Source organism: Macaca nemestrina, chromosome 13 (assembly GCF_043159975.1).
Source record: "Macaca nemestrina isolate mMacNem1 chromosome 13, mMacNem.hap1, whole genome shotgun sequence".
NCBI lineage: Eukaryota > Metazoa > Chordata > Mammalia > Primates > Cercopithecidae > Macaca > Macaca nemestrina.
Genome location: NC_092137.1, coordinates 62,399,205 through 62,416,718, shown reverse-complemented (window position 1 = coordinate 62,416,718; position 17,514 = coordinate 62,399,205). Strand labels below are relative to the sequence as shown.

The following is a 17,514-nucleotide window of genomic DNA, read 5'->3' as shown; positions in this document are numbered from 1 at the left end:
ACAAAGAGTCTGTTTTGTCGGTCTTAAAAATCTCTGTTTTAATGTTAATGCTGGTCAGCTGGGTCTAAACTCCAAAGAGAGGAGAGTATATAATGAGACCTTCCTCCTCTCTTCCAGTCATGGCCTGAACTTCTAACCACCCCTCTTCCTGTCATGGCCTGAACTTTTTCAGGCTTTTTTGGGATCCCCTTGGCAGAGGAGGTCCATTCAGTTGGTTGGGGAGATTAGAATTTTATTTTTGGTTTATAATAGGAAACTCAAAAACAAACAAGAACCTCCAACCTATTCTAAATGGAACACTATGCAGCAGTTAAAATTAATAAAGTACATTTATATAAACTGTTGGGAGGAAAAACTTCTCTACCAATTTGGTCCAATTGGTCAGCGGCCTGTGAATCAACTGACAATAGACAGATTAACAGGAGAAAAATGTACTACATATGCAAAAGTACACTGAACAGAGTAGCTCCCAGAATAGCTAGGGGGAAAAAAAAATCACATAGCCATAAAAGAGAATAAAATCATATCCTTAGCAGTGACATGGATGCAGCTGGAGGCCATTACCCTAAGCGAATTAATGCAAGGACAGAAAACCAAATACCACGTTACAAGTGGGAGCTAAACTGTGGATACTTATGGACATAAAGATGGCAATAATAGCTACTAGGGACTACTGGGGTTGAAAGACTACTGGGTACTACGTTCACTACCTGGGTGACAGAATCATTCATATGCCAAATGTCAGCATCACACAAAATACCCAAGTAACAAACCTGCACATGGACCCCTAAATCTAAAAGTTGAAATATATATATATATACACACACATATTTCATATATATGTGGAACATATTTCATATATATATGGAACAGCTTACTACGGGGGGGGAATTATTTAGGACTTCAAATGATGGAAAGTTCTATCTGTTGGGGCTGTTACACTTTTTTTTTTTTTTTTAAATATCCCAGTGCCCAAGGTCAATGCCTCCCTGACTAGAGACCTCCTGGGAAGGGGAGGGTTGGGGCAGATGACGTTGAGGAAAGCTCTGCTTTAGTCAGATGTGGGAAGTTCAGATAATATATTTTTCTGCATCTTCTGTAGCTCAAATGTTTCTACTTTGAAGTATTCTGTATACCAGTTTGGTGGGTTGCTGGTCTCCAATACTAACATGAAAGTCTCCAGACATATTGCTGGGGGGAAAAGCAATCTGCAGGACAATACATAATGATTGCACTGATGTTACAGAAATACAGAAAACAATACTATAAATATGGACATATATGCAAATAGGTAAATATCACCAAACAAACAAAACAAAACAAAACTAGGAGGAGACACAAAGTGACAACAGAGGTTGGGAAGTGGAGGAGAAACCCAGGATTGATAATATTGGTCAAAGGAGATTTTAGCTTTAATTATAAATTAAATGCTTCTCAAGGACAATATATATGTATATTATTTGTGTAGAGTGAAATCAAAATAACTCCTTGAAGACAGTGTCCATAAGCCTCCACCTAAAAGATCAAGAAAACGGTCACGGTTGTGAGCTCCTGAGATGAAGGCACCTTCTTTTTTTTTTTTTTTTTTTTTTTTGAGACGGAGTCTCGCTCTGTCGCCCAGGCTGGAGTGCAGTGGCCGGATCTTGGCTCACTGCAAGCTCCGCCTCCCGGGTTCACGCCATTCTCCTGCCTCAGCCTCCCGAGTAGCTGGGACTACAGGCGCCCGCCACCTCGCCCGGCTAGTTTTTTGTATTTTTTAGTAGAGATGGGGTTTCACCATGTTAGCCAGGATGGTCTCGATCTCCTGACCTCGTGATCCACCCGTCTCGGCCTCCCAAAGTGCTAGGATTACAGGCTTGAGCCACCACGCCCGGCCTGAAGGCACCTTCTTTCTTCTTTTTGAGACAGGGTCTTGCTGTCACCCAGGCTGGAATGCAGTGGTGTGAACATGGCTCCCTACAGCTGTGACCTCCTAGGCTCAGGCAATCCTTCCGCTTCAGCCTCCCGTGTAGCTAGGACCACAGGCACGTGCCGCCATGTCTAATTTTAAAAAAAATATTTTTTGTAGGCTGGGCGTGGTGGCTCATGCCTGTAATCCCAGCACTTTGGAAGGCTGAGGTGGGCAGATCACCTGAGGTCAGGAGTTCAAGACCAGCCTGACCAACATGCAGAAACCTGTCTCTACTAAAAAAATACAACAATTAGCCAGGCACAGTGGCACATGCCTGTAATCCCAGCTGCTCAGGAGGCTGAGGCATGAGAATTGCTTGAACCCGGGAGGCGGAGGTTGTGGTGAGGCGAGATTGTGCCATTGCACTCCAGCCTGGGCAACGAGAGTAAAACTCCATCTCAAAAAAAAAAAAAATTTTTTTTTGTAGAGATGGGGGTCTTACTTTCTTGCCCAGGCTGGTCCAGAACTCCTGGGCTCAAGTGATCCTCCTGCCTCAGCCTCTCAAAGTACAGGCATTACAGGTGTGAGCCACTGTACCTGGCCAGAATCACTTTCTTATGCCTGGATTACAATCTTCCCTTCTCCAGTGGGCCTTGTGGACAGCCCTACACTTCTCCTCCAGGGCACTCTGGACCCTTTGTGGTATATCAGGCCAGATTAAGACCCTTTAGAAGCCCCTGAAAAGATTATGATTCTCCTCTCTCCTTTGCATTTGTAATTCAAATTAAAATTCTGTGAAAGTAAAGAAATCCTACAAAGTTCTGATTTTTCCCATTAATAACTTTGTTAATCTTTGGATATTTGAAAAATATATTAAGTTTCTCAAAAATTTTTGGCTTAGCTGGAGACACATGCCTAATTCTAACTTACTGGGTAATTTAGAACCTGGCACTGTAAGGGTAAAAATAGAACCAGCAATTTTCAGTCATTCCCTAAAGAGAAGAGAAGGATAAGATAAAAGAATGGAAAGACGAGTTTAAGCACTACTAGCTTTCTCAAACCAGCATCTTAACAACCATGAACACAATTAATTGGCTAAACTTTTAGGTGCAAAACTAAGGATGGCATTTGGGTTATGAAGAATGGCACAGGCTGTGGTTACCCCAGTAACCACTTTCTCCCAGGACTCACTCAAGGCAAGAGGGACTTGCTTGGTCCTGTCCCTTCTGTTATGGTTCCAGGAGTGGTTGCCCAAAGGGGCGGCAAGTTGATTCTCCCAGGAATGGGTCACCAGTGAGAGCTCTCAAGTTATTCAGGGACCTTCAGAGCCAAATTCCCCTAGCATTTTGTTCAACTCTTCCCCATGTGTACAGGGACAAGGAAGGGTTTTGCATTATCCTTTCCCGTTTATTGAAATTATATCTATAAGAACTGATGAAGAGAAGTGTCAGTTTTTCCATCTGTCTCAGGGAACTGGGTGGGCCTGATAACTCTCCCACTACATGCTCCTGGCTCCAGATTATCTGGTTACTTATTTTTAAACTTCCTGATTTTAGGGGGAAAGATTTTTCCCTAAATTCCCTATAAATGATAATTTGAAGTGGTGATACACCACCCAGCAAACAGCTGTATCCACAGTTTTAACGGTTCATATAAAGTAACTTACGAAGTGACTTGTTTTCTTTCAATTCAAAGGAGGTCTAGGGAAAGGCACCATTCATTCATTCAAGATGGGGTCTCACTATGTTGCTCAAGATAGTCTTGAACTCCTGGGCTCAAGGATCCTCCTGCCTCAGCCTCCTGAGTAACTAGGATTACAAGTGTAGCAGTTTGAAAGGTACTTTCTTGGTCTAGGTGGTCTGCCTGCACCCAGATGATTTGAAGCCTCACCTCTAGTCCCACCCTGGCCAGCCAAACCAGGTCAGCCTGGGGCTCCAGGAAAAAATGAAATGTTACATGGCCTCACTTGCCTTTTTCTGCTATTCACAGGATGATATTGGTTGATAGTAAATATAAACCTGCTGGGTTTATATTTAATAAATAAATAAATTTATTATTATTATTATTTTTAAAAAACCTTCATTTCCTCTGGCAATCTGCTTGGGGACACGCACATGAATATCATGGGAGAACAAGAAAACGTTTCCTTTTTGTGTTCTCCACTTTCCCTTCCCTTTCCAGAATCTAGGACCTGGTGATTCCCTTCAGAAGGCAGGAAAGCAATTCCTTGAAGAACAACAGCCGTCACCTTCCTTCCCAGTTGAGCCAGAAAGGCCCCACAGCTCTGCCATGGATGCTACAGAAAATGCTTCTGGCCTCAACTCTCCAGGCAGGAAGACTTGGGGTTAGTTCAGTTGCACAGTTCCACGACTGTTAGCAGCCACTGGTTTCCTTACGCCAGCTATGTTTAGCTTTGTTTGACTATCTTCCATGGGAACACAACTGCATTAGTGTTCCTTTTCTCAGTTCTCCATTTCAAAAATTTTTATTTATTTAATTTCTGAGAGAGGGTCTTGCTCTGTCACCCAGGATGGAGTGCAGTGGCACAAACACAGCCTCACTGCTGCCTCCACCTCCAAGTTCAGCCTCCTGAGTAGCTGGGATCACAGGCATGCACCACCATGCCTGGCTAATTGTTTTATTAGTAGAGACAGGGTCTCCCTGTGTTGCCCAGGCTGGCCAGGAACTCCTGAGTTCAAGCAATCCTCCTGCCTCGGCCTCCCAAAGTGCTGGGATTATAGGCGTGAGCCACCATGCCCCAGTATCAGTTCTCCATTTATAACAACTTGTCACCAAGAACCCAAGACCCAAGCTTGGGTCAGTGGTTGTCCAGCTAGGATGACAATAATGTGCTGGCTACCTGGGTACTGTGGACAGCCTGGAAGCCCCACGTGGCAGCCAACTCACTCATTTTGCACACTGCACCCAGAGAAGGGTGGCACTGAGTGGAAAGTGAGGCCAAGGTCATCACAAACAGCATCAGGCTCTACAAAGAGTGACAGCAACCTGAAGCACAGAGACAGGTCTAACATGGATGCAGGATGCAAGTGACATTGGGCCTCGTCCTAGCTCACATCTGCATACAAAGATCCTCACTACAGGAACTGTCATTATTTAAATGCTTGAGCAAGGACACAGATTTTTGAAATAAGTTCTTACTCTTTTGAAGGGTCTGAAAGGTAGAACATAGAGATGGAAGACAGTAGACCTGAAACTCCTTCCTGACCACAGCCTTCTACAAATCCTCTGCCCTGTCTGTCCAGATGTTTCCTCATTTTTGACGAGATGCTAAAGACTCCAAATCAGTCATTCTGAGATCCATGCCAATTGTTAGCCATGATTCTAAAAATAGCCAGAATAGAAATGATATACAATCCTCATATTTGTGCTTACTTCTTTAATATAAAAACAGTGTAATAACAGCATGAAGGAAATAATTTAATGATTTTAATTTTTCAGCCGAAAATTATTTTAAACTAACAGTTTCACCTTGTTCTGCTTGAGTAATCAAATTCATATTTTCCCCCTTGCCATCTCTCCCCCACCTGCATCCTGTGAATCAATAGAAGTTAAAACCCTAACACCAGCGGGAAACAGAAACTAGCCAAAAGCATGTAAAACAGAAACAAGCCAGGTGCTGAGGTGAGAAGATCACTTGAGCCCAGGAGTTCAGGCTGCAGTGAATAACAGTTGCACCACTGCACTCTAGCCTGGGGGACAGCGCGAGACCCTGTCTCTATATAAAATTTTAAAATATAATAAAAGAGAAAGAAAATGCCTAATTACAGTTCTTGGTGAATAAATGATGTAAATGCCCATATTTTACTACCTGCTCATGTATAGCGTTAGTATTGTAATCAGATAGTTTGTGTACCAAACTTGTAAGTTATGCCAGTTGGGACCATTTATCTAACAGGAAGCATGCCCAGGCAGGTTTCTTTGCAACAAAGGATGGTTCAATGTTGCACACAGTTGGGTTGCCATGAGAGACAATTATGACCATCCCCAAATAAGGAAAACTTGACTGCACTTAGATAAAAATTGCAATTTCTCAAATTTTGCAGTCACAACCTGTATACTCTACAACTAGAGGTAAGCTTAAGCTAATTATGTTCTATTTTAGTTTTCCCTTCTGCTGACTAAATCATCATTTAAAATATTTGAAAACCTTGGTTGTAAAGTTGGACACCTAAGAATTCAAAATAGCAATTGTCCCACAAAGCCCCATCCCTTCCAGTATCCTGTTCTTTTAGGAAAGTATTCAATTATTTCTCAGCTGATCCTAGGATTCCTTCTATATCTTGTCCCTTTCATTGGTTTAGATATTTACTATACACTTTGAGGTCAGGTGCGGTGGCTTATGCCTGTCATCCCAGCACTCTGGGAGGCCGAGGCAGGTGGATCATGTGAGGTCAGGAGTTCGAGACCAACCTGGCCAACATGGTGAAACCCTGTCTCTACTAAAAATACAAAAATTAGCTGGGTGTGGTGGCGCATGCCTATAATCCCAGCTACTCAGGAGGCTAAGGCAGGAGAATCACTTGAACCTGGGAGGCGGAGGTTGCAGTGAGCAGAGATTGCACCACTGCACTCCACCCTGGGCGACAGGAGTGAGACTCCTTCTCAAAAAAAAAAAAAAAAAAAAAAGGCCGGCATGGTGGCTCATGTCTGTAATCCCAGCACTTTGGGAGGCCGAGGCAGGTGGATCATGAGGTTAGGAGTTCAAGACCAGCCTGGCCAAGATGGTGAAACTCCGTCTCTACTAAAAATAAAAAAAAATTAGCCGGGTGCAGTGGCAGGTGCCTGTAATCCCAGGGAGGCTGAGGCAGGAGAATCACTTGAACTCAAAGGGCGGAGGTTACAGTGAGCCAAGATCGCGCCATTGCACTCCAGCCTGGGTGACAGAGTGAGACTCCATCTCAATAAATAAATAAATTAAAAATAAAAAAAAAAAAGAAAATAAAAGAAAAAAACCACACAAAAAGATACTTACTGTACACTTCAGAAAACAGTATTTTCTAACATCTGTTTAGCATTAACTTCCCTTTAATTTCTATTTATATTGTTTTCTAAATGTTCACTCAGGTGTAAAAAAAATAACTTCAATTAATAGTTTGACATGATGTCAGCTGTTTAAGGTACTCAATGTCATCCACTGCTTTTCACCACTTTCTTGCATTTGGGGGCGAAGAGTTAAACTACTTTTTTTTAATGCTGCAACTCTTTTTGACTCATTATTAAAATAAAACTGGGGGAAGAGAGGTTATATAAAGGAAATAGAATCTATAATGGAATTTAGGCCTTTGCTGTTAACAGCTGAGAAGAACTAGAGCTTCCAAGGAAAGCCTGACCTAAGAATAAGGCCAAATCTTTTGCTTCTTATCAACACAACACTACCAAAGTCTGGAGTTACTTTCTGACTTTCTTCTCAAAGCTAACTTTTAGCTTGGCTAGACTGTTTCTTTTTCTTTTCTTCTCTCATCTCTCTCTCTCTGTCTCTCTCTCTCTCTCCTCTTTCTCTCTCTCCTTTTCTTTCTCTTTTAGAGATGGGCTCTTGCTGTTGTTGCCTGAAGCCCCAAACTCTGGGGCTCAAGGCATCCTCCTTCCTCAGCCTCCTGAGCAGCTTGGACTTGAGGCCTGTGCTGCCACACCCGGCTAACTGACAGGAATGTTTCTAAACAGACTGAATTTAGAGTGCTTATTGCTCAAGCAGGGATAGTGTCTACAAGGTCCAGTTCAGGCTGAGATTTTTATTTTGTCCCTAATTTCCTGAAATCAAAATAAAGTGATTTTAATTTAGGATCACAGAGGTAGAAAACCTAGTGGGGTCTCTGGGAACTTTATGCCTGTTTTCTCCTTCTTTGATCCTTTCTCCATGCTTTTATTGTTACCAGGGAGATGTCCTGGTTTAATGTATGTGTCCCTTACAAAACTTTCTAAGAACTTAGTCCCAGAAAATACAAAAAATGATGATAGCCAATTAGGCAAGACAGGTGGTAATTCAGTCTTATACTTTCTCAGAGGGAATACAAATTAATATGACCTTCCTGGAGAGGAATTTGGCAATGTTTATCAAAGTTAAAAACTGTGTAGTAGGCCGGATACAGTGGCTCACGCCTCTAATCCCAGCACTTTGGGAGGCCGAGGCAGATGAATCACTTGAGGTTAGGAGTTCGAGACCAGCCTGGCCAACATGGTGAAACCCTGTCTCTACTAAAAAGACAAAAAAAAAAAAAAATTAGCCGGGCATGGTGGCGGGTGCCTGTAGTCCCAGCTACTCAGGAGGCTGAGGCAGGAGAATCACTTGAACTCGGGAGGCGGAGGTTGCAGTGAGGCGATATTGCGCCACTGTACTCCACCCTGGGTGACAGACTGAGACTCTGTCTCTAAATAAATAAATAAAACTGTGTACTCCACAGTTTTGGAGTAAATAAATTTGGGAATTTATTTAAGGAAAGTCAACTCTTCTCCTAGTTCTAGCCTTTTTTCTGTACATTAGATTGATGGGCCATTAACTGTTCTTAGTAGGTTTCTGTATTTTCATAATAGACTGTAATAAACATATATACCTTTGATAATAAAAAATTTAAAATCATCAGTAAATATAAAATATACCCTGTTAGAAACAACTTGCATTCAGAAGTGCTTAGTGTTAAATGTGGGGACCACCTTCAACAACCAGTTTTTTGGTTTTCTTTTTAATTCTTGAAAATGCAGTATAGATTAACTATAGTTCTTCCAATGACCTAGGGTTTGGGAATGCAATTTTAAAAGCCCACGGCCACTCTTGTAGCTATGACTTTCATGGGATGACCTAAACAGAGCTTCAGACTATGACAATGATTTCCTCTCCTTGTGGCCCATGTGCTGTTCCTTCACACCTCCACAGACTTCCATGGGATATGTGAGTTAATCCTAAGGTGATAGCTCTAGTTATTCCATCCAAGGACATCTGGAATCCGATTATGTGATGAGATATTCTATTGCTCCATTTACAGCAGGAGACCTTATCAAAATTCTCCTAGATTACATGACAGCAGCCCTGGGAACAGAAGGCAAGTTGAAAATAGTTTTCTTTTTTTTTTCCAAACCACATTCCTTTCTTTTTTTTTTTTTTTTTTTTGAGACGGAGTCTCCATCTGTCGCCCAGGCTGGAGTGCAGTGGCGCGATCTCGGCTCACTGCAAGCTCCGCCTCCCGGGCCGACGCCATTCTCCTGCCTCAGCCTCCCGAGTAGCTGGGACCACAGGCGCCCGCCTCCGCGCCTGGCTAATTTTTTGTATTTTTAGTAGAGACGGGGTTTCACCGTTTTAGCCAGGATGGTCTCGATCTCCTGACCTTGTGATCCACCCGCCTCAGCCTCCCAAAGTGCTGGGATTACAGACGTGAGCCACTGCGCCCGGCCACCACATTCCTTTCTTGAAACTATTTTTACAGTACTGTTTCAAGATGTTTTCTGAAGGGTCCACAGGGGCTACATTGAAAACCTTCTGGTTATTGTTTGCTAACTGCTGGGATGGTTTTAATCAGAGAAAAAGTCAATAATTTCAGCTTGGGTGTTGGAAGAGCTTCTGAAATGTCTCCAAACTGATTTAGGAGAAACTGCTTAACAGAAGAGGGCTTATTCCTGTCCTGAAACAAACTCATTAGCATGGACATATGCTGTAACCACAGACCAAGAGAACCACATTTTTTGAACATATTATACCCCAAAGGCATCTTAGATTTCTAAATATTACCAGTATCAGATGACAAAACCTGTTGAACAAGGACCATAGCCTCAATATGCTGGTTGACAGCCTCCTCCTTTGGAATATTCTTGGTGTTTGGTAACTTCTCTAGTAGGACCTAGTTTTTATTATACTAGTTTTTCTTAAAGAAATTTTTTGAAAGGGGTTTTATTTTAATGACTCAGGTAAAATTTTCTGAGGTAAAAGACCTCACGTCAATCTCAGCAGACATCTGCCCCTTCCCACGATCCTGACTTGAGGCAAGTGAAGGGAGTCCCTTTGTTGTGAGAACAATTTAGTTCTAGGTTCCAGAAAAACCTGAGTCTCAGTAGTTCAGATCAAATCAGCTGCCCCAGATTTAAGCAGAACTAATCCAAATGCCCAAATCAGTTTCAGAAGCATCTCAGGTTTTAACTGGGGTCAGGTATATCTTTTCTAGTTTAGGCAGGTGCTCCTATGCCTCAGCTAAGGACATAGCACTTTGGTCAGCCTTATATTTACATGATAAAAGCTTTTTTTCTACTTTAAAAATAATTCCTGCATGATTTATCATGTATAAATTCTTAAAACCCCACCCAGGACAAACCACTATATCAAGGATATCAAGGATTTCCACTGTTGATCCCTCTTGCCCCAATCCTATTGAATCCAAGTCTCTGGAGATAGGGCCCTGGAAGCCTGCTTTGCTTTTTTTTTTTTTTTTTTTTTAATGTAAATACTTTTCTCACACCTGTAATCTCAGCACTTTGGGTTTTGGGAAGCCAAGGTGGGAGGATCGCTTGAGCCCAGGAGTTCCAGACCAGCCTGGACAACATGGTGAAACCCCATTTCTACAAAAAATACAAAAATTAGGCCGGGCGTGGTGGCTCACGCTTGTAATTCCAGCACTTTGGGAGGCCGAGGCGGGCGGATCACCTGAAGTCAGGAGTTCGAGACCAGCCTCAACATGGAGAAACTCCATCTCTACTAAAAATACAAAATTAGCCGGACATGGTGGTGCATGCCTGTAATTCCAGCTACTCAGGAGGCTGAGGCAGGAGAATTGCTTGAACTTGGGAGGCGGAGGTTGCAGTGAGCCAAGATTGTGCCATTGCACTCCAGCCTGGGCAACAAGAGTGAAACTCTGTCTCAAAAAAAAAAAAAAAAAAATTACCCGAGAGTGGTGGCATGGACCTATAGTCCCAGCTACTTGAGAGGCTGAGATGATGGGAGGCTCGCTTGAGTCCAGGAGCTTGAGGCTGCAGTGAGCCATGACTGCACCACTGCACTCCAGCCTGGGTGACAGAGCAAGACTCTGAATTTAACAATAACAACAAAAAGTGAATGCTTTTACAAATACCCCTTATAACATTTATGCACACTGAAGAGTGAGAACCTCTGCACTGGAACAACTGTAAGAGTAAATGAAAGCTAGAAAAAAAGAAATCTCAGCAAGCAGAGGCGGGAAGATTGAATGCGAGGATTTAATACCAATGCAGGCACAAGAATTTTTTTAAAAAAGGTCAGCGGGGAGGGATCATGAACACCTTGGTTTCAACAACTCCAACTCCTTCATACGTCATCTTCAGTTAGGCTGGCTGATCAGTGTGCTGATACTTTCTTCTACCTCTGACAGTGTCTTCAGAATTTGGTTGACTTTGACCTCATCAAATTCCAAACACAGAAATTCAGATTCCTGGAAAACATAAAAGGATATTTTAGAGGGAAACCACAAGATAGCCAAGGCCATCTGGCATGACCAAACTCAAAATACCCAGGGTCCCAAACCAGCAAGCCCAGCTCAGACCTTAATATCGAAGTGATATTTTACCCAGCAAAGCATATCCACATAATGCTCTAAATAAAAGTGCTTTTATGATGGTGTTTCGTATTAATAAATAAGTGGCGTACAAATATCAGATGTTCTCACTAGGAGACATATGAGAAGCTCTTCCTCTTTGTCATCTCATTTGATCCTCTAACAATTTTTAAGGTAAGAACTTGAGTAGTTTTAAAAATTAGGACCCTAGGCCGGGCGCGGTGGCTCACGCCTGTAATCCCAGCACTTTGGGAGGCCGAGGCGGGTGGATCACAAGGTCAGGAGATCGAGACCATCCTGGCTAACACTGTGAAACCCCGTCTCTACTAAAAATGCAAAAAATTAGCCGGGCGAGGCGGCGGGCGCCTGTAGTCCCAGCTACTCGGGAGGCTGAGGCAGGAGAATGGCGTCGGCCCGGGAGGCGGAGCTTGCAGTGAGCCGAGATCGCACCACTGCACTCCAGCCTGGGCGACTAAGCGAGACTCTGTCTCAAAAAAAAAAAAAAAAAAAAAAAAAAATTAGGACCCTGAGGCACAAAGAGGTTAACCTGTACCAAAAATAAATGCCATAAAAAGGCAGAATCAGATGGTGAACTCTCAGCTCTGGATGACTCCGAAGTCTTTACTGTCTCCACAGCACATTGGGTTACAAAAATGAAGAGAATTTTGACTGACTCTGATGGACTCTGAGTTAGTCTGGGAAGTGAGCTAACTTGGATTTAGTGGTTATGCTGGAAATTGTGACAAGTTGCTTGGGAAACATGAGCCAGATAACTGAGAGATAACCAGATCTTGAACTAGCAACAAACATTTCTGGGGCCCTTCCACTTGCTGCAAGCCAACCCTCCTCACAGCTCCCTTAAATACATTCCCTCTGTGAGGCTTCGTCGGTCAATCTGACGAAGTTAGGTAGATGGTAGATACCAAGAAATAAGATTTTGTTTTTCCCCTCTGTTATTTTCCCTCTCCATACTGGAGTGCAGTGGCATGACCATAGCTCACTGTAGCCTCAAACTCCTGGGCTAAAGCGATCCTCCCACCTCAGCCTCCTGAGTAGCTAGGACTACAGGTATGCACAACCACACCCAGCTAATTAAAAAAAAAATTTTTTTTTTTTTGTAGAGACGGTGGAGGGGCAGGGCTCAGTATGTTGCCCAGTCGTAAGATCTCTGAGTTATGGTAGCAGGAATTTCATGTACACTGGACAAATTCTACATCTGCATTATCTTGAGAGACAAGGACATATTTTATGTATCTAAGAGCAACTACATTTAAAATCCTTAAGAACAATAATCAAGTAATTTTAGAGCAGTATGAATCCTTACAGAGCATATAATCCAATTGCCTTGTTTTCTAGATAATTAAATTAAGCCCCAGGCATGTTAAATGATGTGGCTAATTAATGTACCTCTGTTGATGACAGTCACCAAATCAATGTTCTTTTCTCTGTATTTTCCTCTCTAACTACTGAAAAGTATCAGAATATACCAGCCCCAACTATGCCACTCTGGCATATAGGTAATTTTGCACTGAAGGCAATCGAGACTTAACAGATGGAAAAAGAAATCTTGGAGTTTCCCTTATCTGGCCAAGAGCAGAAACTTCTAAAAAATGAGAACTGCCAGGCCAGGCATGGTGGCTCATGCCCGTAATCCCAGCACTTTGGGAGGCTGCGGCAGGAGGATCACTTGAAGCCAGGAGTTCAATACCAGCCTGGGCAATAATAATGAAACCCTATCTCTAAAAATAAAAAATAAAATAAAATAAAGTCTGACATGGTGGTGTGCACCTGTAGTCCTAGCTACTTGGGAGGCTGAGGCTGGAGGATTGCTTGAACCCAAGAGGTGGAGTGAGCCTAGCAACCTGGGTGAGACCTTATCTCAAAAAAAAAAAAAAAAAAAAAAAAAAAAGAAGAGTGAGAACTGCCATAAATCCCTCTCTGGGGAAGTTTTATGGGCATGAAAAAGATGGAAAGCTGACACCATGATGAGTCTGCACAAACCTTAGTAAAATAACTCTTTATCTACCATTAGACTCACCATATATTTAATTCCCATAATTTACCACCTTCAGAAGACCAAACCCTTTTTCCTTTGTCTAGTCACAGTCACTTCTCTCCACAATTTATCTTCCTTTGTTAAAATGGTATGCAAGCTTTCAAGTCTAACTGCCTCTTTGGGTTTTCATTTTTTTTTTTTTTTTTCTGTTAAGCTTGTATGCATACAAAATTAAAAATACTGACATCAGTAAAATTTGTAATTTTTTTTTCTCCTGTGAAACTTTTGTCAGTTTAATTTGCAGGCCTTATACACGAACCTAAGAAGGCAGCAAAAAAGTTTTTCCTCCCCTACAATACTATGGCATTTCCTACCCCCATCTCCAAAGTGATGGGGGTAGGAAAGGAAGGCCAACAAGCTTCTTCAGAAGGAGGGTGTCACTTTGCCATCAGCTAGAATAATATTCAGGAGTCGATTTTGCTGTTGCTAAGCTGCTAAGCTGAGTCTACATGGATGGCAGTGAATATCCCCCAGGGAGAAGTAAGTACAAAGGGAAAGAAGGGGCCTCTCGGATGAAAGGCTTCCAACGAGAGGGAAGGCAGCTCTCCTTGCCTACAGGAGTCCTGTCCTCAAACATGTATTTGGATAGGAGAGAAGTGCAGTCTCATATGTGAGCTTAGAAACTTTGACAAGTTTTCATTTGGTCCAAAGCAAAAACCAAGTTTAAACAAAGAAAGAATACTGATAAGTGTTTAAGCTGTAGGAGGGGTTATCTCCTTTGGGAAAGAAAAGCAAATTTATGACAAATTAGGCAGTTCAGTTGGCAAAATTCAGAACAGGTCTCAGATGTGAAAGCCTGTTCTTCATTCATTTTCACTGAGGCCTTTAGTTTGACTTTAAAACAATATTTTTTTTTTTTTTTTTTTTTGAGACAGAGTCTTCCTCCATCACCCAGGTTGGAATACAGTGGCCCGATCTGCAACCTCTGTCTCCCAGGTTCAAGCGATTCTCCTGCCTCAGCCTCCTGAGTGGCTGGGATTACAGGCGTGCACTACCACGCCTGGCTAATTTTTGTATTTTTTTTTTTCAGTAGAGACAGGGTGTCGTCATGTTAGCCAGGCTGGTCTCGAACTCCTGACCTCAAGTGATCCGCCTGCCTCGGCCTTCCAAAGAGCTGGGATTACAGGCGTTAGCCACTGCATCTGGCCTAAAACAATTTTTTAAACATCTGGCCTTGGACACAATAGTCTAGAAATTAGTGATTACCAGTAACTAACATATATATTAAGGACATTGATAAAAAAGATGATGTAGCTTATATTTCACCTCAGTGAAAGTAAGTTACAGTAATAAATCACCTGGTTTTCTATTTATAGGCAAAGAGATTACCAGGAACAATATTCATAGAGATAGGAGCAACTGAGTAAAGCTTGTTTATAAATAGCCAGGATCTTTTCTGACTAAGGGATTATTAGTTTGTTGTAGGTTTCAGGACTCATTTGTGATTGGACCTCTATGTATGAATGAAGCTCAGTTTACTTTTGAGGAATGCCAAATACTAGAGAGAAAGAGTGGGCTAAATAAAGAAGTCTAAAGTTAAATAGATGTATTTTCCATCCCAATCTTCACCTTTCTCCCCTTGAAATAATAACACATTAACAGCCTTCAAAAGCGACACATAAACATACATGACACTTGAAATTGTTTACTTACAACTGTATTACCAAGGCCTACTTTCATCTAGTTATGCTATCAAAATATCTTATAAGGAATTCAAGAGCCTTTAAACTGGGGCTTAACATGTAGACATTTCTTCACATTTTGCATTTGGCTGCAGTACCCTATGGAAAATACATCTCATGCACTTGAAAATATATTTAGAGGCCGGACGCGGTGGCTCACGCTTGTAATCCCAGCACTTTGGGAAGCTGAGGCGGGCGGATCAGGAGATCAGGAGTTCGAGACTAGCCTGAACAACATGGTGAAACCCCGTCTTTACTAAAAATACAAAAATTAGCCAGGCGTGGTGGTGGGTGCCTGTAATCCTAGCTACTCAGGAGGCTGAGGCAGGAGAATTGCTTGAACCCAGGAGGCCTCTGTTCATTTGCAGTGAACCGAGATCGTGCCATTGCACTCCAGCCTGGGCGACAGAGTAAGACTCAGTCTCAAAAAAAAAAAAATATATACACACACACACACACACACACACATATATATATGTGTATATATATCTTTACAAATGCAGATGTGGGCTAGGGGTGGTGGCTCATGCCTGTAATCCCAACACTTTGGGAGGCTGAGGCAGGTGAATTGCTTGAGCCAGGAGTTTCAGACCAGCCTGGGCAACATGGTGAAACCCCATCTCTACAAAAAGTATAAAAATAAGCTGGGCATGGTGGGCATGTGCCTGTAGTCCCAACTACTTAGGAGGCTGAGGTAGGAGGATCGCTTGAGCCCAGAAGGTCAAGGCTGCAGTGAGCCGAGATCATGCCACTGGACTCCAGCCTTGGCAACAGAGTAAGACCCCATCTCAAGAAAGAAAGGGAAAGGGAAAGGGAAAGGGAAAGGCAAAGGCAAAGGGAAAGGAAAAGGAAAAGGAAAGGAAAGGAAAGAAAAGAAAAGAAAAGGAAAAGAAAAGAAAAGAAAAGAAAAGGAAAAGAAAAGAAAAGAAAAGAAAAGAAAAGAAAAGAAAAGAAAGGAAAAGAAAAAAAATGATGCCTATCAAGCCAGAGGCAGAAGGTACAAGAGCAATCCGAAACACTTGTTACTTTTTTCATGGTCATCTTGGGCTTAAATGGTGATAAAAATAAGAGATGATTCAACTAAAATTCCTGTATTTAAGTATCTGAGTCAAGAATCAAACTTGTTTCTTTTCAGTAAAGGATGCAGTATGGAGTAGAGTCAGAATGTGGTTAGCAGATAAGCAAGCACATCATTATCAAGAACATGTACTTTGTGATCCTGGGGAGTACAGCAGTATATTAAACTCAACAGTTTAAATAGCCATTCCAAATTACAATGGAAAGCAAAGGCAAAATATTCAAATTTTTGTCTCTCCAAGTGGAAATTTTAAAAAGTCACAAAATCCTATGACATAACCCTTGAGAGGATTCTCTCTCCAAACCAACAAAAAAACCAAGCCAGCTCTAACCCTTCCTGAGAAGGCCATCTCACATATTCCTAAGCAACTCCTTCCCTGATAACCACTCAACACTCCTCAGGGAACTCTTACTGGTCAAGCCTAAATCTTTAATGCTTTAGTTTAAACTCACTTGCTAGCAAGGTTAGAGAGTAGAATTGATTATTAGTCTACAGAATAACTGAAGGCTGTTAGTAAGCAAATGTTTGGTTTTATCCATCTACACACCATAACCTCTTTGTGTATAATTGTCCATTTTAAAAACTTCCTTATCTAGGTCCTGAGCAACTCTTCTGCAAAACAATACTACAGTGACAAAATGCTTAAAACAGAAAATAAAAGACATCACATATTAAATACTTAAATAGAACCATTTAGAACAAATTCAACATAAAATAAAACAACAGTCCTATATTTTCTGCAGTAATACTACTTTCCATGCAAAATTTTCACAAAGCTTTATCCCCTAATTTATGGATCATATTTAGGATTATAATATAACATTGGCAATGTTGGCTCTAATGTCTTGTGTTTTCTTTCAAAAATGATAAAAGTTGGGGGTAAAAGTTGGGGGATGGAGGGTGAGAGTGGGAAAGGATGCCTTAGAATTTCACTAACCAATATTGATTCAAAAAGGCCACATAAGTGTGCACCTGTAATCCCAGCTACTTGGGAGGCTGACATAGGAGAATCGCTTGAACCTGGGAGAGGGAGGTTGCAGTGAGCCGAGATTGCGCCAATGCACTCCAGCCTGGGCGACAGAATGAGACTCGATCTCAAAAAAAAAAAAAAAACAAAAAAAACCAAAAAAAAAAACACATAAAGCTGGCTATGTTTCATAAAGCTTATTACCCCAGATTTTTCTTTTAATTTCATTTGTTGACATAAAGGGACTCTTTACTGAGCACAAACTTTGGCCATAAAGTCTATCCTCTGTTTGGACTATCCTTCCATATGCTTA

At 41.9% G+C, this 17,514-nt stretch overlaps 1 protein-coding gene and 1 long non-coding RNA gene across 11 annotated transcripts in view; one reads left to right on the top strand and one right to left on the bottom strand.

Annotated features, from left to right (window-relative positions):
- Positions 1 to 17,514, top strand: part of LOC139357873 (uncharacterized) — a 73,486-nt gene that overhangs the window by 53,797 nt on the left and 2,175 nt on the right. The gene's annotated exons all lie outside the window — the stretch shown is intronic.
- LOC105465113 (copper metabolism domain containing 1) overlaps positions 11,070 to 17,514 on the bottom strand; it is a 248,464-nt gene continuing 242,019 nt past the window's right edge. For all 10 annotated transcript variants that reach the window (XR_011611791.1, XM_071076787.1, XM_071076784.1 and 7 more), the window contains one exon: positions 11,070 to 11,295. Coding sequence is in view for 9 of the 10 variants with exons in the window: in XM_071076787.1 (XP_070932888.1) it covers positions 11,185 to 11,295 (111 nt within the window). In the remaining variant the exon portion in view is untranslated. The remainder of the gene's footprint in view (positions 11,296 to 17,514) is intronic.